The sequence below is a fragment of the Oncorhynchus kisutch genome, linkage group LG2 (assembly GCF_002021735.2).
Source record: "Oncorhynchus kisutch isolate 150728-3 linkage group LG2, Okis_V2, whole genome shotgun sequence".
Lineage (NCBI taxonomy): Eukaryota > Metazoa > Chordata > Actinopteri > Salmoniformes > Salmonidae > Oncorhynchus > Oncorhynchus kisutch.
Window position 1 is genome coordinate 8468563 of NC_034175.2, and position 25514 is coordinate 8494076.

The 25514-nt window shown below is 42.4% G+C and overlaps 2 protein-coding genes across 2 annotated transcripts; one reads left to right on the plus strand and one right to left on the minus strand.

Moving 5' to 3' along the window:
* Window positions 1-1136: 1136 nt before the first annotated feature.
* Window positions 1137-6060, minus strand: LOC116356585 (uncharacterized). The gene has a single exon (XM_031802706.1). The coding sequence runs from the start codon at window positions 6028-6030 to the stop codon at window positions 1453-1455; it is 4578 nt and encodes a 1525-aa protein (XP_031658566.1). The 5' UTR covers window positions 6031-6060; the 3' UTR covers window positions 1137-1452.
* A 4771-nt stretch (window positions 6061-10831) lies between these two features.
* Window positions 10832-13218, plus strand: LOC109901800 (hyaluronan synthase 1-like). The gene is made up of 4 exons (XM_031802994.1): window positions 10832-11535; window positions 11820-12045; window positions 12230-12362; window positions 12479-13218. The coding sequence occupies exons 1-4, from the start codon at window positions 10843-10845 to the stop codon at window positions 13152-13154; spliced, it is 1728 nt and encodes a 575-aa protein (XP_031658854.1). The 5' UTR covers window positions 10832-10842; the 3' UTR covers window positions 13155-13218.
* The last annotated feature ends 12296 nt before the right edge of the window (window positions 13219-25514 follow it).

The window sequence follows — 25514 nt, forward strand, 5'->3', positions numbered from 1 at the left end:
TATCTACATTTCAATACAATGTTCTACAGTGAAAGTAATCTGCTGAGAGGGGTAACAAGTACACTGTAAACACCAATGCAATGTAGACACAGAAAATATTTATTAGGCCAAACATACAGTAGCATACAACAAAACCATAAACATATGTAAACCAAAAGTATATTCTTTAGAATACAGTAAAGAACACAATTGTGTGTGTGGGGTCCTGGGGGGGCAGTCCAGGAATTGGTAGAGGAAGGGGGGGGGGGGGCAGTCACCGCTTCATCTCTTCTCCGGCCTGGGTCTGGCCACAATACTTCGTCCACATCACAAGATACGTTTTCTCTTGCCAAACATCGAGGGAAGTATCTCCTAGTGTAACAGTACTCGTCTTGCGTTGTGTACAATCAGTCATCGACACGGAACTCCAACATGTAGCACCAGTCATGTAGCTTTATTCTGATAAGAACGACACAAAATTGCACGTCATGCAATGCACGTCTCACCATCCAACTCTGCACTCACGCACTGTACAAAATATATGAAACCCCCCCCCACCAGACACGGTAAGTTGCTAGCTAGTACTGGCGGGAATTCTCTACAACAAAATGCACAACAAATATTCTCCAAAAACCACTGCATCTTATGTGTGATGTTCGAATAACATTTACAAACAATTTGATATAAATTGTACATTTAAATCATCACTTGAGAGTATAAAAATCACTTTTGATGTACAGTGCTTTGCAACCAACAACTTACCGCTGGTTTGGTGCTTGTTCACTGGGACGATTCTAACTGGAACATCCCCCCTCGTAAGCAAGCTACGCAAACCAGCCAATAAGATGCCATGTTGAGTAGGTGAAGGCAAGACAAACTCAAACCAAAAACCCATTGGCTTAACAATAAAGTGGCAAGGGGAATCACCAATATAACCCTGTTACACTCCCCCCTACTGAATTCCACTTGCCAAGAAAAATAACAAAATACAAAACGGCACTGTGCAAACATACCAGATACAGAGACACTCAACATATGTACAGAATAATCCAGAGAAAAAAATAAATATATATACTACCTAATAGAGAGAACTAAAAGGTAAAGCTGTGTATATCAAGGATGCAGACCCTGCTTTAAATCAGTCACTAAATATTCCAGTCATTAGACTATTCTCCTTGAGAATTAGAGTGAAAAGCGATTGATCAATCCCCTTAGCCCTCATAGGTAAACATGCCTGTCACATGTTATGTACACTCGGTGACTTTAAAACATCCAAGTAATAAAATAAACCACCATAAGAGACTTTATCATATGTCACATTACCATCCTGCAACCTCTAATCACGGTCACAGTGATGTAAAAGCAAAACAAATAAAAGATGTCAATACCATTGACCCTCTATTCACATATTTAACCTTCAAGAGCTAACTTTCTGCTGATTCATAATCTCAATCAGTCTTGACACTGGTTTAACTAGCCTTCCTGCCCTTGACCTAATATGACCCGACTACCTTCAACTGCATAAGGGGTAACAGTGTTGTGTACTGTTGCAATAGTGTGTCCGTCAACACAGTCAGTACGTAACTGATCAGGTAAGGAATGGTCCGCATTTGGTAGGTCAGTACGGATATCGTAAGCAGACTGGTCAATTAGCTCACTCACTACACTGTTACAGTCTCGGTCAGATTCTTGAAGACTCTCTGATCGAGGCAGACCTTCCAACTGCAGTATATCATCCACGGAATCCAAAGGTGGAATATCCTGAGCATCCAAGGATCGCACATCACCCTCCAGGCTTGTGTCACCTGTTCCTTCAGAAGACAACTCTGACACCCATACTCTGGTTCTGTACTCAGCACCATCATTTACTGCAGTGTCCATGGCAGCTGAGACCACAAGGCTGTCATTCATGTCCTCAGACTCTGTTAATCCAGACATGTCTGTTCCCTCCTCAACCGCAGCATGGGGAAGAGGAAGATAGTTGACTGGCATTATCAGGTTGCGATGTACCGTCTTCTCCCGTCCAGTGGAGCTGTTCTGAATCATAAAAGTTTGACTGTCAGCATTCAATCCAGTGACAAGGTAGACAGTATCCTCCCAACGGTCAGCGAGCTTCCGCTTTCCCCGCTCCCCCTTGTTAGCCAGCAATACTCGATCCCCAATCTCCACTGGTGCTCCTCTGACTCTTCTGTCATAAAGGTCAGCATGCCTCTTCAACTGCTTCGCTGCAGATGCCTGTGCTGCATTCATGGCTTCTTTCAGATCTCTCCTCAAAGACTGAACAAACTGGTCATAGTCGACAACTTCTGGGTTCTCTATGACAGAGCCAAAGACTATGTCAACAGGCAGTCTTGGCGTCCTCCCAAACATTAGCAGGAACGGGGCAAAGCCTGTGGTCTCGTGGATTGTACAATTGTATGCAAACGTAAGGGACTTCAGCGCCTGAGGCCATCTGTGCTTTGCTCTCGTTGGCAGGGCCCGGATCATGTTTCCCAAAGTCCTATTCATCCTTTCACAGGACCCGTTCCCCATCGGATGGTACGGCGTGGTGTGAGACTTCTGAACGCCTGCAACACTCAACAGTTCGGCTATTAAAGAGCTCTCAAAGTTGGCTCCCCGATCTGAGTGTATACGGCGAGGCATCCCGTAGACACAGAAATAGTTATTCCACAACTGATGAGCTACTGACTTAGCAGACTGGTTCGGACACAAGAAGGCATGAGCCAATTTGGTAAAATGGTCAGTAACAACGAGCACATCCAAGGATTTGTTTGAAGAATCTTCTGCAGACCAGAAGTCTATGCACACTAGTTCAAGAGGCTCAGTCGTTATTATGCTCTCAAGAGGAGCTCTTGCTTCCGGATCAGGAGTCTTGCTCACCACGCATCTCCTGCAGCACTTCACATAAGCTTTTACCTCCCTCTCCAGGCCATGCCAGAAAAACCTCTGTCTTGTCAGGTAGACTGTCCTCTGTTGGCCCTGGTGGCCAGCTTCATCATGGACACCCTTCAACACCATTGCTTTCATGGAGGCTGGAACCACATACAGATACATTTTCCTCTTTGTAACCACATTCTTCGAAACACGATACAGTACACCCATCTTCATAGTCAACTTGTCCCAACTTCTGAGAAGACACAAAACCTCAACACTTTCATGGGCACGCTCTCTCCGGGATGGTCTTCTCCCCCTCTCCACAAAGAAGATGACTTTGCTGATCACGTTGTCATCACGCTGCTTACTCATCAGTAGGTCGTGTGGCAGAACATCGACATCGGTCTGCTCTGATGGCATAACAGCCTGTGGGAGCTGTGGCAACAGCAGTGCATGTGAGCCCACTTCACCCACCCAGCACCTGTGTGAATGAAGAACAGCTGCAACTTCATGTCTTGATAAAGCACCAGATGGGGGGTCAACAGTAGCCTGACAGCTAATGACCACTTCGTTGGAGTCAGAGGCTTTGTCAAAGGGGTGGCTGGACCAGCGAAACACATCTTGCACTCTGTCTGTGCGCACAGCGTCGGCTTCAGCTAGTAAGGTCTCGTACGGGACCCTTGTCAGGCGATGGAGTGCACTGGGTCGTACGAAGGGCTCTCTGCTCAAAGCATCTGCAACAACATTCATTTTTCCAGGGATGTACTTAATGTCAAACTCGTACGGTGCCAGCTTGGCGACCCATCTCTGTTCACAAGCATCAAGCTTTGCTTTGGTCAGAATGTATGTCAAGGGATTATTATCCGTCCATACCGTGAACTGCTGACCCCGTAGCCAGTGGTGGAACTTGTCACAGATAGCCCATTTCATGGCAAAGAACTCGAGCCTGTGCGCAGGATACCTCGACTGTGCATAGCTGAGAGACTTGCTCGCGAAGGCTATAGGTCTTGCTGTAGCTCCCGGTTCCTGCACCTGAGATAGCACAGCACCTAAGCCATTGCTGGATGCATCCACCGAGAGTAGAAAGGGTTTTTCGAAGTTGGGGTGGGCCAACAAAACCTGGTCCAGTAAGGCTTGCTTTAGCTGGAATAAGGCCTGTCTGCATTCTGTTGTCCAGTCAGCAGCCGTCAACTTCCTGACAGGTGAGCTTCGCTTCTTTTTCCAGCGTGGAGCCTTGTGTCCAGTAGTCAATCCAAAGAGAGGCTTTGCAATGGTCGAGCAACCTTCAATGAACTGTTGATAATACACCACCATCCCAAGGAATGACCTCAATTTCTTCTGAGATGGAATGTCAGTGCCATCTTTCATCAGATCAGCTTCTGTTACTCCTGTAATGGCCCTCACCTTCTCAGGGTCTGTAGCTACACCATCCGCACTAATGATATGCCCCAGAAACTTCACAGACGTCTGCAGAAAGTTACACTTTTTTGGCGCCAACTTCAGGTTGTGAGCCTTGAGACGCTCAAAAACCATTCCCAGGCGCTGTATAGCCAGATCTTCAGTGGGCGCATAGACCAAGACATCGTCAAGGTAACACAGCAGGCTAAGAAAGTTCTGATCCCCAAAGATGTTTAGCATCATCCTCATAAAGGTTGCCGGACTATTACATAACCCCTGTGGCATTCGATTGTATTCGTACAATCCAAATGGCGACGTAAAAGCTGTGAATCTCCGGTCATCCTCATGCACTTCCACATTGTAGTAGCCAGAGGTAAGGTCCATTGTCGAGAAAAAGGCATTTCCACCTAACGCAGCCAGCGCGTCAGCCTGGTGAGGGAGTGGGTGGGCGTCTTTGATGGTGCGAGCATTGAGCAAACGAAAATCAGTACAGAGTCTCAGGTCTCCAGACTTCTTCCATACAAGGACAAGGGGAGAGGCGAACTCACTACTAGACTTCCTTATGATATCACGTTCTTCCATCTCATTCAATGCTTGTTTGAGCTTCTCATAATTATTTGGTGAAAGGCGTCGGTAGGGCATCCGGAAGGGTTTCTCATCACTCAGTTGAATGCGGTGAAGACATCCGGAAGCTTTTCCACAGTCCAACTTGTGCCTGGAAAAAATAGACTGGTACTCAGCTATGAGCTGGATGAGTTTCTTCTTACCAGCAGGAGACGCTTGACAGGAGGAGACATCAATATCAGTCAACCCTAAGTCACGTAAGACCTCAGGATCGCTTGAACTGTCAGGTCCGTCAGTATCGTGAAGTTGGCTGGAACCGTCAGTCAGTGTCAAGTCATCTTGGCAGTCAGTGAGTATATCAGCCGTTCTCTGCACTTGCTGCTGGAAAGCTGCTGATGAATCATCATTCATACACGAACAGTCAAAATCCTCTAGGGCCATGCAAGGAAAGACATCGGCTAGAGTGGCGTTTCGTCTCAATGTCACTGTCTTCTGAGAAGGGTTTATCACTCTAACAGGGAGCCACCCATCCCCCCGCAATAGAGCTACTGTCCTCCCTACCAGTATTGACCTTGGTGTTGACCTTGAACTGCTGGGCTCAATGACAACAGCACTGCCAACTGATAGATTCTGAGTGTTTCGTAGTCTGCCCCAGACTAAGTGCTCCTGCATAGGCTCTAGAGTCACAGCCCCTTTTAGTCTCACAGTTCCAACTTTGTCAGGTACTTCACAGTCTCTCCATCTCTCCACATTAGCCATCATGTCGATTAGCTTGCTCTCCTCACCCCCATCACACACAGGAGTATAAACCCTCTTCCAGAGATCTCCATCCGTCTTCAGGTGGCGAATCAAGTGCTTTAGGAGATTGCTGCCCAAGATGAGGTCATCACTCTGGCCTTCAACCACCAGTGTAGGCACAGCAACTCTACATCCGTACACCTCCATCTCCAGCTCACATACTCCCAAAGGCCTCGTCTTCAACCCACCACAACCAACCAAGACTACCTCTGTAGGACTCAATGATGGACTTTTCAACACTCCTGCATGCAACAGTTCAGGTAAGACCCTAGAGCTCAAGGTACAAGCCATGGATCCACTGTCAAGCATAGCTCTCACTTCCACTTCTCCTCCTATTAACACCTTGGCATAGAATAAATCATCATACGGGGAAAGTCTCTGTGTGTTCTGCATTATGATACTCTTCTCAGTCTCCATTTCGTCACAAACACTTTTATATACAGACTCCAAATCAACAGCTCTCACAGATGGGGACTCTACAAAAGGCCCAACACTCTCCCCTTCTACATGCAGGCCTACTAGTTTCCCGGGAGCTGAGCAGTGATTACTGTAGGGACTCCACCAGCTGTGCTCAGAGCTGCGGCCTTGGGGCACTGAGAGCGTGCGTGGCCAGCTACATGACAAAGAAAGCAGAGGTGATTGGCCCTGCAGTGAAAGTAGGTATCATGTCCAGCATCCCCGCACACGTTACATGGCCCATTAGACTTCACTTTGCTCCTATTCCCTTTTTGGAACTTATGGTCAGACTGTTGTGGCCTCTGCTCCAGCACACGCTCCAGCATTGCAAGGATACGTTCCATCGGCTCAGCTGAGCCCTGAATAGTCTGGGCTGGGTAAGGCAACGTATTGGGTACTTCCATGTGGGTTCTCACAGCAGGCATGGTGATCGGCATGACAGCACCAACTTCCTGCTTCATTGTTGCGATGGCTGGGGTCAACTTAGATAAGTGGGAGTACCTCTGCTCCCTCCTGTATTCATCCAGCCTCTCATGAACATCTGCAGCAGTCCACTGCTGTAATGGCTTGCACTTAAAGATAAGCGACAGTTCAGCATTAGGGCAATGTCTGATGAACATGACTGTGAGCTCACGAGATGTGTCTTCAACACTTTTTTTCTGTCTCTTTAGACAATCTTCAGCAACCTCCATAGCCCTGTTCAGTCTGAGCCAATATTCAAATGGTTGTTCATCAGTCAGAGGTAATGTGGCATAAAAGTCAGCAAGGGGCATGCTTGAAAAAACAGTGTCACTAAAATGTTGTTTCAGTATGTCAAAGATGGGACTCGGGTCTTTAGATAAATCAATGGAGGGATTGCTGCGTATGCCAACTTTAACAACATCGCGGGCCCTTCCCATAAGCCTGCCCATAACCTCAACTGCTTGGTCCATCACAGACACGCCCCTCTTACGCATGTAAACCATTACCATATCCTCCCACTCATGCACTGTGCACTTTCCAGAGCCATCCCCCCGAAAGTACATCGGTTCCCTGATATCAGACTTCAATACCAGGTTCAGGCCTGACACATCCATACCTCTCGAGCTGCATACACTCCCCATAACATTGTCCCCAACATGTCCAACAATTGCCTTTGACTCCAAACAGGAGGCAATGTTCTCCCCAATGGAATGACCAATCTGCTGTACTATGTCTGCTATGAAATCCATGGAGACCTCCCCACTCCCTGTATTTGGCAAAACTGTTTCACACACATCCTTGGGCATGTCCATGGGTAAACTATCATCAAAACCCTCCAGTTTGGGCATAGGTGTAGAAGTAACTGGAATTTTGGCTGAACCCCTACCAACAGATGGTGACAGATTAAATGACAGGAAACCCCTCCCAACACCTTCCATTTGAACAATGGGAAATCAACACCCTAATAAAAATGTAAATAGCTAAACATATATATATATATTTTTAAACCTCACGTCAAAATCTAACCTATATCTAGTACACTGGTAAAACTCACCCTACTTATATCAGATATACATTAGAATTGCAAATAAAGAAGTAACACAAAAGTTATCATTTATCTGCGAACAACCTCAGCCAGAGAAATCATCAATTTCGATAATAAAACGTTCTAGTGGCGCCCTCTTGTGGCGAAATGCGATATCGCCATAAACTGCACCAGCAACGTCTTATCTGATTCTTCGCAACCACGGCGAAGTTCTGAGATGGAAATCCAGCGAAGGATGATCCGATCCAGAAGAACGGTCATGGCACCATTGTAACAGTACTCTTCTTGCGTTGTGTACAATCAGTCATCGACACGGAACTCCAACATGTAGCACCAGTCATGTAGCTTTATTCTGATAAGAACGACACAAAATTACACGTCATGCAATGCACGTCTCACCATCCAACTCTGCACTCACGCACGCTGGTTTGGTGCTTGTTCACTGGGAAGTTACTAAAATAATACAATTACAATATAATATCGTTAACAATGTACCTGATAAGAACGACACAAAATTGCACGTCATGCAATGCACGTCTCACCATCCAACTCTGCACTCACGCACTGTACAAAATATATGAAACCCCCCCCACCAGACACGGTAAGTTGCTAGCTAGTACTGGCGGGAATTCTCTACAACAAAATGCACAACAAATATTCTCCAAAAACCACTGCATCTTATGTGTGATGTTCGAATAACATTTACAAACAATTTGATATAAATTGTACATTTAAATCATCACTTGAGAGTATAAAAATCACTTTTGATGTACAGTGCTTTGCAACCAACAACTTACCGCTGGTTTGGTGCTTGTTCACTGGGACGATTCTAACTGGAACATCCCACCTCGTAAGCAAGCTACGCAAACCAGCCAATAAGATGCCATGTTGAGTAGGTGAAGGCAAGACAAACTCAAACCAAAAACCCATTGGCTTAACAATAAAGTGGCAAGGGGAATCACCAATATAACCCTGTTACACTAGCATGGCGTATCCAACCTTGGACAGAGGCAACCTCTATGTCCCCACATGCGTCCTCCATTGCCTGGAGAAGTGGCATGCGGGCATAGGGTTGGCGATCATACACTTTCCAGCTCCAGGCTGAGAAGAATTCCTCTATGGGATTTAGAAAAGTGTAGCATTTTGTGTAGCATTTTGATTGGTTGTGTTTGGAAAAGGAAAGCAAGTCACTTCCTGTTCAATTTTTGTGTTTTGGGTAGAGAATTTTGTGTAGTGTTGTGAAAAAAGTGTTTTATGCAATTGACAACTGAGTCAAAGGCTGAGAAATAGCTTATGGTTTTTGATATTTGGTGTGTAGTTTTGCACTTTGAGTGAGAGGTTTCAAAAATCGTGTGACATGAAAAGATTTTGTGTGTAAGCAGTTGGAAAAAACTGTAATATGAGGAATTTGAAATGATTCATACTTTGACTTTTGATACTTAAGTATATTTTAGCAATTATATTTACTTTTGATACTAAAGTATATTTAAAACCAAATACTTTTAGATGAACTCATGTAGTATTTTACCGGGTGACGTTCACTTTTACTTAAGTCATTATTTTCTTTTAAGGTACTGTATCTTTACTTTGACTCAAATATGACAATTAGGGACTTTATACACCACTGCAGCTAGGTCTTTCGAGGTCATCAATATGGTAGTGGTTCCCAAGTTATTCGCTCTCTGAGGCTGTTGGTGTTTTCTTGTGACCCATGCAAAACCACAAATAAAACCAATATTTTGTGAGTCTGCAACCCAAGCGGAGTTAGTGGTGATTGACCATGGGGCACGAGTTCCGACCCACCATTTGGGAAACAAAGCAATGTCAAATACTCCCAGGGTTTTACTGTAGTATATTCAGCCTCTTTACCAAGGAATATGTATGACTGAGGCAGTATTATAGTGTGTCATGTTACACTGTCACTGAACCAAAACAAAGACCCTCAGGTTGATCCATGAGATAAGATATGGTCATATGGTCTTAAACACTGCTTGATGTGCCCATCTCTATGCACCATTCATGTGTGGTGGTGGATATACATTTGTTAGCCTTGTGACTGGAATTGCCTTAACGTGTTCAGTACAAGAGAGAGGATGCAGGGTTATTATTGTGCCACCAGAGGGCATCATTCAACTTCTTGACAGATCATGGTAGTGACTGGTCGGGACAAGGCAGCAATATTCCTCAATGGAAATGTATGATGGAGATGAGGGTAGTCATATTTCCCACACTTTTGGTTGATCTTGTATGAGGGGTTTGTGTCATATGTGAATTGTGCTGTTATGTATTTATTGTCGAATCCAAATGCCACAAGTTGCCTATGGGAAGAATTTAGTAGGATATTATATTTTATTCTACTCTATTCTATCCAATAGTCAAGTGAATAATATCTAAATGCCTGTATTCTAAAATGTGACCAAAATGAACTACAGAACTGTAAATAAGTAGCCTATAATTGATCAAGATCAATCTTTTTTTGTCGACAAAACAAACAGATAGCCTAAAACAAATATTTAACATTTACGCACGTAACTACTTTTACCGAAGTAAAACTAATCCCTGTTGATTTATATTTGGCGAATTCACTATGGACCTCCTTTCTACTTTGACGCAGCACGTGCTGACTCACAAGCCCAGTATTAAGGGCGTTATACCTATGATGGTTTGCTTTGGGCCACTATATGTGCGCTCACATCTGGCAGCATCTGGAGTAAGCGTGCTTCTCAAGTTTATAAAGTAATCCAACTTCACGCAAATTGCAGAGTAGAGTGGGAGTAGGAGAAGGAGAGGAAAGGGCATTTCAAGAGTGCAGTAATTTGGCACCAAAGTCAGGTAAAGCTATACATTTTTTATCCAAATATGTTTTTAGTTTTTTTTTACCATTAGAAATACAGTTTCGTTTTGCGGTACATTGTCTACGTCACAAAGAAACAAGGTAACTTCTTTAGGATGTCTTTTGAAGATTAATATATATATTTTTTCTATCTTGTAATAAGCTATATCCTAATTGTTAAAATCAAATACATTTTGTAGACACGGTATTGTTGATGTAATAATACTTGAAATAATGTATAGCCTTTTTACAGCCTTTATTACATGTAGTCCTGTAACGTTCAGTTGTATTTTCAGGAGCCTAATTCAATCAATCAATTCACTTAATTCAAGAAATTAAATATTATCTTTAATTTAGCCTTATTTGTTCCTCTTCCAATGTATTTATCTTAAATAGTCATCTTCCTTGATTGACAACAGGTAAAGGGGGAAAAATGGAACTGAAACTATTGCTAAGGCAGGTGGGCTTGATAGTCCGTGCCATCCTGACATTCCTCTTTGCCCTGGTGGTGCTGGGGGTGATGGTGTGGGCCTATGTCCAGGGATTCCAGCTGGCCACCTCCCCATATGGCATCATCTCCTTCGGCTTCTACGGCCTCCTGCTGGGGCTCCATGTCCTGGTCCAGAGCCTGTTTGCCTTCTTGGAGCACCGCCGCATGAGGGCCCGGAGCAAGGCCTGCACCTTCACCAAGACCATTGGCTTCACTATCTCAGCCTACCAGGAGGACCCAGAGTACCTGCGCGAGTGCCTCAACTCCATTCGGGCCCTCAAGTACCCTCCAGAGCTGCTGCGGGTCATCATGGTGGTGGATGGGAACTCGGAGGACGACATCTACATGCTGGAGATGTTTAGGGAGGTGTTTGCAGACCAGGACCCTGGCTGTTACGTGTGGAGGAATAACTACCACACATGGGACCCCACCCAGACCCAGAAGGCGGGCATCCTCGAGGTGATAGGCCCCGCTGGGGACGCTAGTTATGGGCTGGGAGAGGACCCCCAGAGGAGGGAGGTGGAGGATCTGATCAACAGCAGGAGATGTGTGTGCATCATGCAGAAGTGGGGTGGAAAGAGGGAGGTGATGTACACAGCGTTCAAGGCACTGGGACAGTCGGTGGACTACATACAGGTGAGGAGTTGATTTACATCTCTTGACATTAGGGAAATACTGTATTATAATTTTTTTTAAACACCTTGGATCAGAGCACACAGTATCTTCATTCTGTTTCTTGTCCTATAATGTTAAGAATTGTTAATAGTTCATGTTAATAATAATGTCTCTCTCTCGCGCTCTCTCGCTCTCTCTGTTTCTCTCTCTCTCTCTCTCTCTCTCTCTCTCTCTCTCTCTCTCTCTCTCTCTCTCTCTCTCTCTCTCTCTCTGTTTCTCTCTGCTTCTCTCTCTCTCTCCTGCAGGTGTGTGACTCTGACACCAAGCTAGACCCCCTGGCTACGGTGGAGCTGTGTAAGGTTCTGGAGAGCAACCAGAAGTACGGGGCGGTGGGAGGAGACGTGATGATCCTCAACCTCAAGGAATCCTACATCAGCTTCATGAGCAGCCTGCGCTACTGGATGGCGTTCAACATCGAGAGGTCCTGCCAGTCCTTCTTCAACTGTGTCTCCTGCATCAGCGGCCCCCTGGGTAAGGAAATTACATTTTCCTGTGACCGCGATAAACATGAGTCATAACCTTGCTTCTCTTGTTTATGTTACTGGGAGTCGTGTAATATTATGTTATTTGTATTCAGTAACATAACTGTGATACAATTTGAATGTAAATGCATGTAAACTGCAGTACTATAACATAGATTTGGTTTCATCCTCAGGTCTGTACAGGAATGACCTCCTCCAGCAGTTCTTAGAGTCCTGGTACAACCAGAAGTTTCTGGGGACTCACTGTACATTTGGGGATGACAGACATCTCACTAACCGCATGCTCAGCATGGGCTATGCCACCAAGTGAGTATACATTTCTTCATAAATACTCCTCATACACAAATAAACTGAATCACAACACTTTACTGGAGATAAGATGATAATAGACTCATTCATCATCATCCATCCTCTGCTCTCAGATACACGGCCCGCTCCAAGTGTTACACGGAGACGCCAGGCCAGTTCCTCCGGTGGCTCAACCAGCAGACGCGCTGGACCAAGTCTTACTTCCGCGAGTGGCTCTACAACGCCATGTGGTGGCACAAGCACCACCTGTGGATGACCTACGAGTCCATCGTCTCTGGTGTCTTCCCCTTCTTCGTCACGGCCACCATCATCCAGCTGTTCTGGACAGGCACCCTGTGGGACATCCTCTGGGTCCTCTGCTGCATCCAGCTCATCGGCCTGATCAAGGCAGCCTATGCCTGCATCCTGCGCCGTGACCTGGTCATGGTGTTCATGTCTCTCTACTCTGCCCTCTACATGACCAGCCTGCTGCCCGCCAAGTACTTTGCCATCCTCACCATGAACAAGAGCAGCTGGGGCACGTCAGGCCGCCGCAAGATGGTTGGGAACTACATCCCCCTGCTGCCTCTGTCGGTGTGGGCGGCCATCTTGCTGGGTGGGTCCTGCTACACCATCTACAAGGAGAGCCTGAAGGGCTGGTTCACGCCGGCTAAGGTCCTAGAGACCAGGTTTCTGATCTACGGCTGTGTGGCGTACGTCTGCTACTGGTTCCTCATGATCTTCCTCTACTGGGTGTGGTTCCGCAGGCTGTGTAGGAAACGCTCCCAAAGTTATGACGTAAGCGTATAGGGATAGTTTTCTATACAAGGGGAAAAAACTGGATATTTAGTATTTATTTTGTATTTTGTACATCAAAGATTTTTCATTTATTTATTTCATCTTGCAGTACAGTAGCTGTTTGTGAACATATAAACTTTATACAGCTGCTAAATCAACTGAACCAGAGAATATGTAAATGTATATAATGTACTGTACAGTATATGAGAACAATTACCTAGACTCTGGGAAGCTTTATCCAGAATAGTGTCAAAGATGAGAATATATTGTTGATAACTACAGTTTGCTGTGCTACTGAAGATGGAGAAAGGAGTTGTTAGTTGTTAAGAGAGTGAATATTTGACATTCAGTTGTCTTTACACATACTTTATAACAGAAACGGTATATGGAAGCAATATAGTATACCTCTCAGGAGTCCTCTCAGCAGTTGATGATAAGACTAATAATCTGTTCTAGATGGCCCTTGATTTGCTGTTGCTTATTTCTACTGACTGCCTAACGAACTAAGTGTTACATTTATTTAATATAAGGATTTGTAATCTCTCTTGAGCACAACATGATTGAACTGTTATTAGATCACGCTGTAAATGACTTGATATGTGCCTTACACAACAAAATACTATATCCGACATAGTAGCTTTTCTTTGTTTTTAAATATACTTCTCTCAATAATGCACTGGAAATTTTCTGGATTTTAATCACAGCTTTTAAAAAAAACATTACCTTGGAAGCAAACTAGCAAAATGTCTTGTGGTTGGTGAAGCTATTTATTTCAGTGTAAATAATAGTGACAGACTCCGCAGTAAGACAATCATACATGTGATGTCCACTCCCAGGGATGCGTTGTGAAGCCCTGTGAGATAGACGGACAATGGTTCTGCTGTCATGTTGAGTATAGACATGGCTCGGTTTGAACTGAACTGACTGAGCACATCGGTATAGATTGTTTATGCACATTTTTCATTGTATGTGATGATTTCCTTTATCATATTATTTTGCAAATGTGAATGAATGTATGTATGTTTTGGGAATTTTATAAAAATGAGAAAATAAAAATGAAGTATTTTGTGAGGAAAATGAAGTACAGTAGCCTACTGTTGATTTGTTGAGGAGGGATTGTTTTGGTTACCACACCCATCTCTCAATGATCCTATCAATCTAGGATGTTGAAATCAGTGTCTTGGTGGTTGCTTCATCTGACTCCACTATTAATGCTAACTATACCCCTGATTTCCCTGACAGTTGATAGGTAAGAGTAATTCCAAACATTTCTATAACCCATAATCTACCATCCTTTACTGTGGCCCCTAATACTGGCCCCTAGTTTACAATGGAACGTCTGCATGATGTACTATCCACTAATGGTTCTGTTGACTGTAGGAAAGACGTGACATTTCCATTGTGCAACACATGATAATCTGAGAAATGAGAGGTTCTGTTAGAGACATCTATCATCAGGAGGGTCATCGTTGCTCATCAAGAGGTATAATTACTGATGTAGAGTCAACATTTCTGACCTCTCAGGGCAGTTAGAGGGCCAGTTGCTTTGCATTGGTTTCATTTGACTGGTAGAGGGAGGAGAGTCTTTGTTGCTGTTTTTGTTCCATACAAACACTTTTATGACAGGTCTAAAATAGGTTGAAAACAGTTCATTACCGTATATACTAATTGTGTAAGTGACACCCATTTGTTTTGAAACGCTGCTATGTAACACTAACAGAGCGTTAAAGAGCCTGTCTTGCAGAGAACATATTAGCTGTGTGAAGCATCATGCTGGGGGCAGCAGGTAGCCTAGTGGTTAAGAGTGTTGGGCCAGTAACCGAAAGGTCACTGGTTCAAATCGCTGAACCGCCAAGGTTGAAACATCTGCCGATCTGTCCATGAGCAAGGCAGTTAACCCCCAACAACTGGTGACGTGGACGTCAATTATAGGCAGTCCCCCGCACCGCTCTGATTTAGAGGGTTTGGGTTAAATGTGGAAAACAAATTTCAGTTGAATCCTTTCAGTTGTTCAACTGACTAGGTATCCCCTTCCCAATTATGATAAGCTGAACGAACTTGTCAGAGCTAACTTTAAAGATCACAAGCAATTCTATAAGCGAATACCTTGTGATGTTATCAAAATGTTAATAAACAGATATATTGCTCTGACAATGATGATTGTTCTTGACTGATTAGAGGTCTTTCATTTATAGATGTGCAACGGACCGAAATGAGCACTATAACAGTATTATCAACTGGTTAAATGAACACGACAACAGCATTATCAACTGGTTAAATAAAACCACAACAGCATTATCAACCTGTTAAATGAACACGACAACAGCAGTATCAACTGGTTAAATGAACACTACAACAGCATTATCAACTGGTCAAATGAAAACGACAACAGCATCATCAACCAGTTAAATGAACACGACAACAGCATTATCAACTGGTTAAATGAACACGACAACAGCAGTATCAACTGGTTAAATGAACACTACAACAGCATTATCAACTGGTCAAATGAAAACGACAACAGCATTATCAACTGGTTAAATGAACACTACAACATCATTATCAACTGGTTAAATGAACACGACAACAGCAGTATCAACTGGTTAAATGAACACGACATCAGCATTATCAACTGGTTAAATGAACACGACAACAGCATTATCAAAAGGTTAAATGAACACGACAACAGCATTATCAACTAGTTAAATGAAAAAGACAACAGTATTATCAACTGGTTAAATGAACACGACAACAGCCTTATCAACTGGTTAAATGAACACGACAACATCATTATCAACTGGTTAAATGAACACTACAACATCATTATCAACTGGTTAAATGAACACGACAACAGCAGTATCAACTGGTTAAATGAACACGACATCAGCATTATCAACTGGTTAAATGAACACGACAACAGCATTCTCAACTGGTTAAATGAACACGACAACAGCATTATCAACTGGTTAAATGAACACGACAACAGCAGTATCAACTGGTTAAATGAACACGACAACAGCAGTATCAACTGGTTAAATGAACACGACAACAGCCTTATCAACTGGTTAAATGAACACGACAACAGCAGTATCAACTGGTTAAATGAACACGACAACAGCATTATCAACTGGTTAAATGAACACGACAACAGCAGTATCAACTGGTTAAAGGAACATGACAACAGCCTTATCAACTGGTTAAATGAACACGACAACAGCAGTATCAACTGGTTAAATGAACACGACAACAGCATTATCAACTGGTTAAATGAACACGACAACAGCAGTATCAACTGGTTAAAGGAACATGACAACAGCCTTATCAACTGGTTAAATGAACACGACAACAGCAGTATCAACTGGTTAAATGAACACGACATCAGCATTATCAACTGGTTAAATGAAAACGACAACATCATTATCAACTGGTTAAATGAACACTACAACAGCATTATCAACTGGTTAAATGAACACGACAACAGCAGTATCAACTGGTTAAATGAACACGACAACAGCCTTATCAACTGGTTAAATGAACACGACAACAGCAGTATCAACTGGTTAAATGAACACGACAACAGCATTATCAACTGGTTAAATAAACACGACAACAGCAGTATCAACTGGTTAAATGAACACGACATCAGCATTATCAACTGGTTAAATGAACACGACAACATCATTATCAACTGGTTAAATGAACACGACAACATCATTATCAACTGGTTAAATGAACACTACAACAGCATTATCAACTGGTTAAATGAACACGACATCAGCATTATCAACTGGTTAAATGAACACGACAACATCATTATCAACTGGTTAAATGAACACGACAACATCATTATCAACTGGTTAAATGAACACTACAACAGCATTATCAACTGGTTAAATGAACACGACAACAGCAGTATCAACTGGTTAAATGAACACGACAACAGCATTATCAACTGGTTAAATGAACACGACAACAGCAGTATCAACTGGTTAAATGAACACGACATCAGCATTATCAACTGGTTAAATGAACACGACAACAGCATTCTCAACTGGTTAAATGAACACGACAACAGCATTATCAACTGGTTAAATGAACACGACAACAGTATTATCAACTGTTTAAATGAAAACGATAACAGCATTATCAACTGGTTAAATGAACACGACAACAGCAGTATCAACTGGTTAAATGAACACGACAACAGCATTATCAACTGGTTAAATGAACACGACAACAGCCTTATCAACTGGTTAAATGAACACGACAACAGTATTATCAACTGGTTAAATGAACACGACAACAGCAGTATCAACTGGTTAAATGAACACTACAACAGCATTATCAACTGGTCAAATGAAAACGACAACAGCATTATCAACCAGTTAAATGAACACGACAACAGACTTATCAACTGGTTAAATGAACACGACATCAGCATTATCAACTGGTTAAATGAACACGACAACATCATTATCAACTGGTTAAATGAACACGACAACATCATTATCAACTGGTTAAATGAACACTACAACAGCATTATCAACTGGTTAAATGAACACGACATCAGCATTATCAACTGGTTAAATGAACACGACAACATCATTATCAACTGGTTAAATGAACACGACAACATCATTATCAACTGGTTAAATGAACACTACAACAGCATTATCAACTGGTTAAATGAACACGACAACAGCAGTATCAACTGGTTAAATGAACACGACAACAGCATTATCAACTGGTTAAATGAACACGACAACAGCAGTATCAACTGGTTAAATGAACACGACATCAGCATTATCAACTGGTTAAATGAACACGACAACAGCATTCTCAACTGGTTAAATGAACACGACAACAGCATTATCAACTGGTTAAATGAACACGACAACAGTATTATCAACTGTTTAAATGAAAACGATAACAGCATTATCAACTGGTTAAATGAACACGACAACAGCAGTATCAACTGGTTAAATGAACACGACAACAGCATTATCAACTGGTTAAATGAACACGACAACAGCCTTATCAACTGGTTAAATGAACACGACAACAGTATTATCAACTGGTTAAATGAACACGACAACAGCAGTATCAACTGGTTAAATGAACACTACAACAGCATTATCAACTGGTCAAATGAAAACGACAACAGCATTATCAACCAGTTAAATGAACACGACAACAGACTTATCAACTGGTTAAATGAAAACTACAACAGCATTACCAACTGGTTAAATGAACACGACAACAGCAGTATCAACTGATTAAATGAACACTACAACAGCATTATCAACTGGTCAAATGAACACTAAAACAGCATTATCGACCGGTTAAATGAACACTGCAATAGCATTATAAGCTGGTTAAATGAACACTACAACAGCATTATCAACTGGTCATTATGAAAACGACAACAGCATCATCAACCAGTTAAATGAACACGACAACAGCATTATCAACTGGTTAAATGAACACGACAACAGCAGTATCAACTGGTTAAATGAACACTACAACAGCATTATCAACTGGTCGAATGAAAACGACAACAGCATTATCAACTGGTTAAATGAACACTACAACATCATTATCAACTGGTTAAATGAACACGACAGCAGCAGTATCAACTGGTTAAATGAACACGTCATCAGCATTATCAACTGGTTAAATGAACACGACAACAGCATTATCAACTGGTTAAATGAACACGACAACAGCATTATCAACTAGTTAAATGAAAAAGACAACAGTATTATCAACTGGTTAAATGAACACGACAACAGCCTTATCAACTGGTTAAATGAACACGACAACAGCATTATCAACTGGTTAAATGAACACAACAACAGCATTATCAACTGTTTAAATGAAAACGATAACAGCATTATCAACTGGTTAAATGAACACGACAACAGCAGTATCAACTGGTTAAATGAACACGACAACAGTATTATCAACTGGTTAAATGAACACGACAACAGCAGTATCAACTGGTTAAATGAACACTACAACAGCATTATCAACTGGTCAAATGAAAACGACAACAGCATTATCAACCAGTTAAATGAACACGACAACAGACTTATCAACTGGTTAAATGAAAACTACAACAGCATTATCAACTGGTTAAATGAACACGACAACAGCAGTATCAACTGGTTAAATGAACACGACAACAGCAGTATCAACTGGTTAAATGAACACGACAACAGCATTATCAACTGGTTAAATGAACACGACAACAGCAGTATCAACTGGTTAAATGAACACGACATCAGCATTATCAACTGGTTAAATGAACACGACAACATCATTATCAACTGGTTAAATGAACACGACAACATCATTATCAACTGGTTAAATGAACACTACAACAGCATTATCAACTGGTTAAATGAACACGACAACAGCAGTATCAACTGGTTAAATGAACACGACAACAGCATTATCAACTGGTTAAATGAACACGACAACAGCAGTATCAACTGGTTAAATGAACACGACATCAGCATTATCAACTGGTTAAATGAACACGACAACAGCATTCTCAACTGGTTAAATGAACACGACAACAGCATTATCAACTGGTTAAATGAACACGACAACAGTATTATCAACTGTTTAAATGAAAACGATAACAGCATTATCAACTGGTTAAATGAACACGACAACAGCAGTATCAACTGGTTAAATGAACACGACAACAGCATTATCAACTGGTTAAATGAACACGACAACAGCCTTATCAACTGGTTAAATGAACACGACAACAGTATTATCAACTGGTTAAATGAACACGACAACAGCAGTATCAACTGGTTAAATGAACACTACAACAGCATTATCAACTGGTCAAATGAAAACGACAACAGCATTATCAACCAGTTAAATGAACACGACAACAGACTTATCAACTGGTTAAATGAAAACTACAACAGCATTATCAACTGGTTAAATGAACACGACAACAGCAGTATCAACTGATTAAATGAACACTACAAGAGCATTATCAACTGGTCAAATGAACACTAAAACAGCATTATCGACCGGTTAAATGAACACTGCAATAGCATTATCAGCTGGTTAAATGAACACTACAACAGCATTATCAACTGGTCATTATGAAAACGACAACAGCATCATCAACCAGTTAAATGAACACGACAACAGCATTATCAACTGGTTAAATGAACACGACAACAGCAGTATCAACTGGTTAAATGAACACTACAACAGCATTATCAACTGGTCGAATGAAAACGACAACAGCATTATCAACTGGTTAAATGAACACTACAACATCATTATCAACTGGTTAAATGAACACGACAGCAGCAGTATCAACTGGTTAAATGAACACGTCATCAGCATTATCGACTGGTTAAATGAACACGACAACAGCATTATCAACTGGTTAAATGAACACGACAACAGCAGTATCAACTGGTTAAATGAACACGACAACAGCATTATCAACTGGTTAAATGAACACGACAACAGCAGTATCAACTGGTTAAATGAACACGACATCAGCATTATCAACTGGTTAAATGAACACGACAACAGCATTCTCAACTGGTTAAATGAACACGACAACAGCATTATCAACTGGTTAAATGAACACGACAACAGCAGTATCAACTGGTTAAATGAACACGACATCAGCATTATCAACTGGTTAAATGAACACGACAACAGCATTCTCAACTGGTTAAATGAACACGACAACAGCATTATCAACTGGTTAAATGAACACAACAACAGTATTATCAACTGTTTAAATGAAAACGATAACAGCATTATCAACCAGTTAAATGAACACGACAACAGACTTATCAACTGGTTAAATGAAAACTACAACAGCATTATCAACTGGTTAAATGAACACGACAACAGCAGTATCAACTGATTAAATGAACACTACAACAGCATTATCAACTTGTCAAATGAACACTAAAACAGCATTATCAACCGGTTAAATGAACACTGCAATAGCATTATCAGCTGGTTAAATGAACACTACAGCAGCATTATCAACTGGTCATTATGAACTGGGGCGGCAGGGTAGCCTAGTGGTTAGAGCATTGGACTAGTAGCCGGAAGGTTGCAAGTTCAAATCCCCGAGCTGACAAGGTACAAATCTGCTGTTCTGCCCCTGAACAGGCAGATAACCCACTCTTCCTAGGCCATCATTGAAAATAATAATATGTTCTTAACTGACTTGCCTAGTTAAATAAAGGTACATTTAAAAAAATCAACTGGTCAAATGAACACTAAAACAGCATTATCAACTGGTTAAATGAACACTACTTCACATTATCAACTGGTCAAATGAACACTACAACAGCATTATCAACTGTTTAAATGAACACTGCAATAGCATTATCAACTAGTTAAATGAAAATGACAACAGCATTATCAACTGGTTAAACCACTGGTCCAAATCTGTCATGTAACATTTACTAAGATTGCTCTTTGTGTAGCAAAAAAGCGTGTAAATGAATAAATGCATTCCTTTAATAACAAACTCAGCAAAAAAGAAACGTCCCTTTTTCAGGACCCTGTCTTTCAAAGATAATTCGTAAACATCCAAGTAACTTCACAGATCTTCATAGTAAAGGGTTTAAACACTGTTCCTCATGCTTGTTCAATGAACCATAAACAATTAATGAACATGCACCTGTGGAACGGTCGTTAAGACACTAACAGCTTACAGACGGTAGGCAATTAAGGTCACAGTTATGAAAACGTAGGACACTAAAGAGGCCTTTCTACTGACTCTGAAAAACACCAAAAGAAAGATGCCCCTGCTCATCTGCGTGAACATGCCTTAGTCATGCTGCAAGGAGGCATGAGGACTGCAGATGTGGCCAGGGAAATAAATTGCAATGTCCGTACTGTGAGACACCTAAGACAGCGCTACAGATAGACAGGATGGACAGCTGATCGTCCTCGCAGTGGCAGACCACGTGTAACAACACCTGCACAGGATCGGTACATCCGAAACATCACACCTGCGGGAGTTTATTTTTTTTTTATTTTTTTTTTTACAGGGACAGTGCACATTAATCAACATTTCAGTAAAAGTGCCGGTTTTAGCCAGTCGACAAATTTTCAATCGCAGTCCCTGGCAGGTTATTAAAAACAATTACATATAGACAATAGAGACATAGGACAAGCAAGACATAGCATGCAGACAGAGCAACATAGGACAAGCAATACGTAGCATACAGACATAGCAACATAGAACAAAAAGCAGCAAGACAAAATTCATAAAAGCAACAAAGTGTTTCCACACCTCACAAGCTACAAACAGACAACATGGAAAGCGGCAACACGCAGCTAGGGACCATGTTCACAAATCTGATTGACCTATAGCCATGTCTTGTGTGGTGCAGTTATGTGTGTCTGATGGCAGTGTATTCCAGACATGGGAAGCTCTCACAGAGAAAACGGGAACTAAGGGAACTATACAGTCACCTCTCATGGCAGACCTTGTGGATCTTCTGCCATATGTTTGGGTTTTCTGTTTAACAAGAGGGACTGCCCGAGTTACACCAGGAACGCACAATCCCTCCATCAGTGCTCAGACTGTCCGCAATAGGCTGAGAGAGGCTAGACTGAGTGCTTGTAGGCCTGTTGTAAGGCAGGACCTCACCAGACATCACCGGCAACAACGTCGCCTATGGGCACAAACCCACCGTCGCTGGACCAGACAGGACTAGCAAAAAGAGCTCTTCTCTGACGAGTCACAGTTTTGTCTCACCAGGGGTGATGGTCAGATTCACGTTTATTGTCGAAGGAATGAGCGTTACACAGAGGCCTGTACTCTGGAGCGGGATCGATTTGGAGGTGGATGGTCATGGTCTGGGGCGGTGTGTCACAGCATCATCTGACTGAGCTTGTTGTCATTGCAGGCAATCTCAGCGCCGTGCGTTACAGGGAAGACATCCTCCTCCCTCATGTGGTACCCTTCCTGCTCATCCTGACATGACCCTCCAGATGATTTCCTGCAAGACAGGAATGTCAGTGTTCTGCCATGGCCAGCGAAGAGCCCGGATCTCAATCCCATTGAGCACGTCTGGGACCTGTTGGATCGGAGGGTGAGGACTAGGGCCATTCACCCCAGAAATGTCCAGGAACTTGCAGGTGACTGGGTGGAAGAGTGAGGTAACTTCTCACAGCAAGAACTGGCAAATCTGGTGCAGTCCATGAGGAGGAGATGCACTGCAGTACATAATGCAGCTGGTGGCCACACCAGATTCTGACTGTTACTTTTGATTTTGACCCCCCCTTTGTTCAGGGACACATTTTTCAATTTCTGTTAGTCACATGTCTGTGGAACTTGTTCAGTTTATGTCTCAGTTGCTGAATCTTGTTATGTTAATACAGATATTTACACATGTTACATTTTCTGAAAATAAACTGTAAGTTTATGTGTAACAGTAAGTTCTGACAGTTATCTTCTGGAGTAGTTACAGTATCTGTTGTTCACAAATGCTAGCACGCTGTTCACAAATGCTCTCCATCCAACCTCACTGAGCTCGAGCTGTTTTGCAAGGAGGAATGGGAAAACATTTCTGATAGAGACATACCCCAAGCGACTTACAGCTGTAATCGCAGCAAAATGTGGCGTTACAAAGTATTAACTTAATGGGCTGAATAATTTTGCACGCCCAGTTTTTCAGTTTTTGATTTGTTAAAAAAGTTTGAAATATCCAATAAATGTCGTTCCGCTTCATGATTGTGTCCCACTTGTTGTTGATTCTTCACAAAAAATACAGTTTTATATCTTTATGTTTGAAGCCTGAAATGTGGCAAAAGGTCGCAAAGTTCAAGGGGGCCGAATACTTTCGCAAGGCACTGTATATTTAATAAAATAAAATAAATGATATGCATAAATTATGACTTTGGATTGGTAACTACTACCAATTGGATACCACGAAATTGAGGAGAATTTACATTATTATTTTTTTTTTAAATGATATGCATAAATGATGACTTTGGGCAGCTTCCCTGTATTAAGTATCAATCTAACCAATCTAACTGGTGATAGGCAGTGCCGGTCAATACTGCCAGTACAACAAGGGTGGTGATTAAAATGAGTCTTGAGTCACATTCTTGTGGTGAGTATGTGAGGGTCTGAAGGGTAGCAGTTTATGTCATCACCATTACTCATCACACTCACTAGATGTGGGTTGATATCATGTTATCGACTTCTGGCTTCACTAACTTCTTGGCTTAGGAGGGGGACTATGTGATATATATATACTATCTGATAAGGTGACATATATGACGTGACTATCCCCAAACGCCCTGACCGTATGTGAAAGCCCAGACGCAGAGATGTGGATGAAGGATGCTGATACGAGGGGCTGGGTTTATGTTGGGACCCAGGCCAGGGTTCCCAGGCTGTTAGTTGGTCACACAGGGTCTGAGGAGGTCTCTGTGTGACGAAGCAGTAGATCACTACCCCTGGCAGCTGGTTCAAATGATCACTTCCTCCCGACCCTGTCTAGGCCTCCTGCCCTGCGTCTGGGAGGAGTGCTCTCAGCTGGCAGCCCAACGAGAGACATGCTGCTCCCACAGTAATGTGACTAAACTGAAAGATGTGGTGTGTGTGTGTGTGTGTGTATTGCAAGTTTGAGGGTCGGATCTATCTCCTTCCCATCTCCCCATCAAGGTTTCAAAGTCATTCCATATCAACAGTCACCCACTTTGATACCAATGGAGCTGATGTTCTCAACTCACTGTGGACGGGATGACAACGCACAGTGAAGTGCTTTGAGGCCTTGTGAGAAGTGCTATGTAAATGTAATCATATGATCGTGATTCTCATTACTGTCATTAGTACCACAACGATGTCATAATCGTACGAGATGCAGAGAAACCAGTAGATGCTGAGGTCTTATGTGAATCGTGTTGTGAGGCATGAAAGACGAAGACAGCAAGAAGGACAAAGGTGAAATGCGGACAGAGAACACGCATTGTAATGCAACTGAAATGGACTTCCACTAGTTTTAACTACCCCTAACTACCACCAACACGCAACAACTGCTATGGAAACAACACTACTTTTCCCACCCAGTGAGAGTTACGATAAAACGTAAAAGGAGGGGGAGGGTGGAATATCCTGTAAGATTACACCATTTCTCAGAGGTTATTTTTGTCATGCTGTATTTCAACGCCTCTAGCTAAGGGAGTTTCCTCAGGCTGGGGAGCCTATGGACTGTCTGGGAGTTCCTTAGGGTTGATTGGGTAAGGTAACAAACTGCACACTCACTTGGTGAGGTCACAATCCGTTACTGGAATCATTGCAAAATCAGTTGTCTTGGTTCCAACTACACGGATTCTTTCTATGGG

Excerpts from the sequence above, each read along its gene's own strand:
- LOC116356585 (XM_031802706.1), bottom strand. The coding sequence starts at position 6,030 with ATGGAGACTGAGAAGAGTATCATAATGCAGAACACACAGAGACTTTCC.
- LOC109901800 (XM_031802994.1), top strand. The coding sequence starts at position 10,843 with ATGGAACTGAAACTATTGCTAAGGCAGGTGGGCTTGATAGTCCGTGCC. Across the intron at positions 11,536-11,819 it reads AGTCGGTGGACTACATACAG|GTGTGTGACTCTGACACCAA; the intron begins GTGAGGAGTTGA and ends TCTCTCCTGCAG. Across the intron at positions 12,363-12,478 it reads AGCATGGGCTATGCCACCAA|ATACACGGCCCGCTCCAAGT; the intron begins GTGAGTATACAT and ends CTCTGCTCTCAG.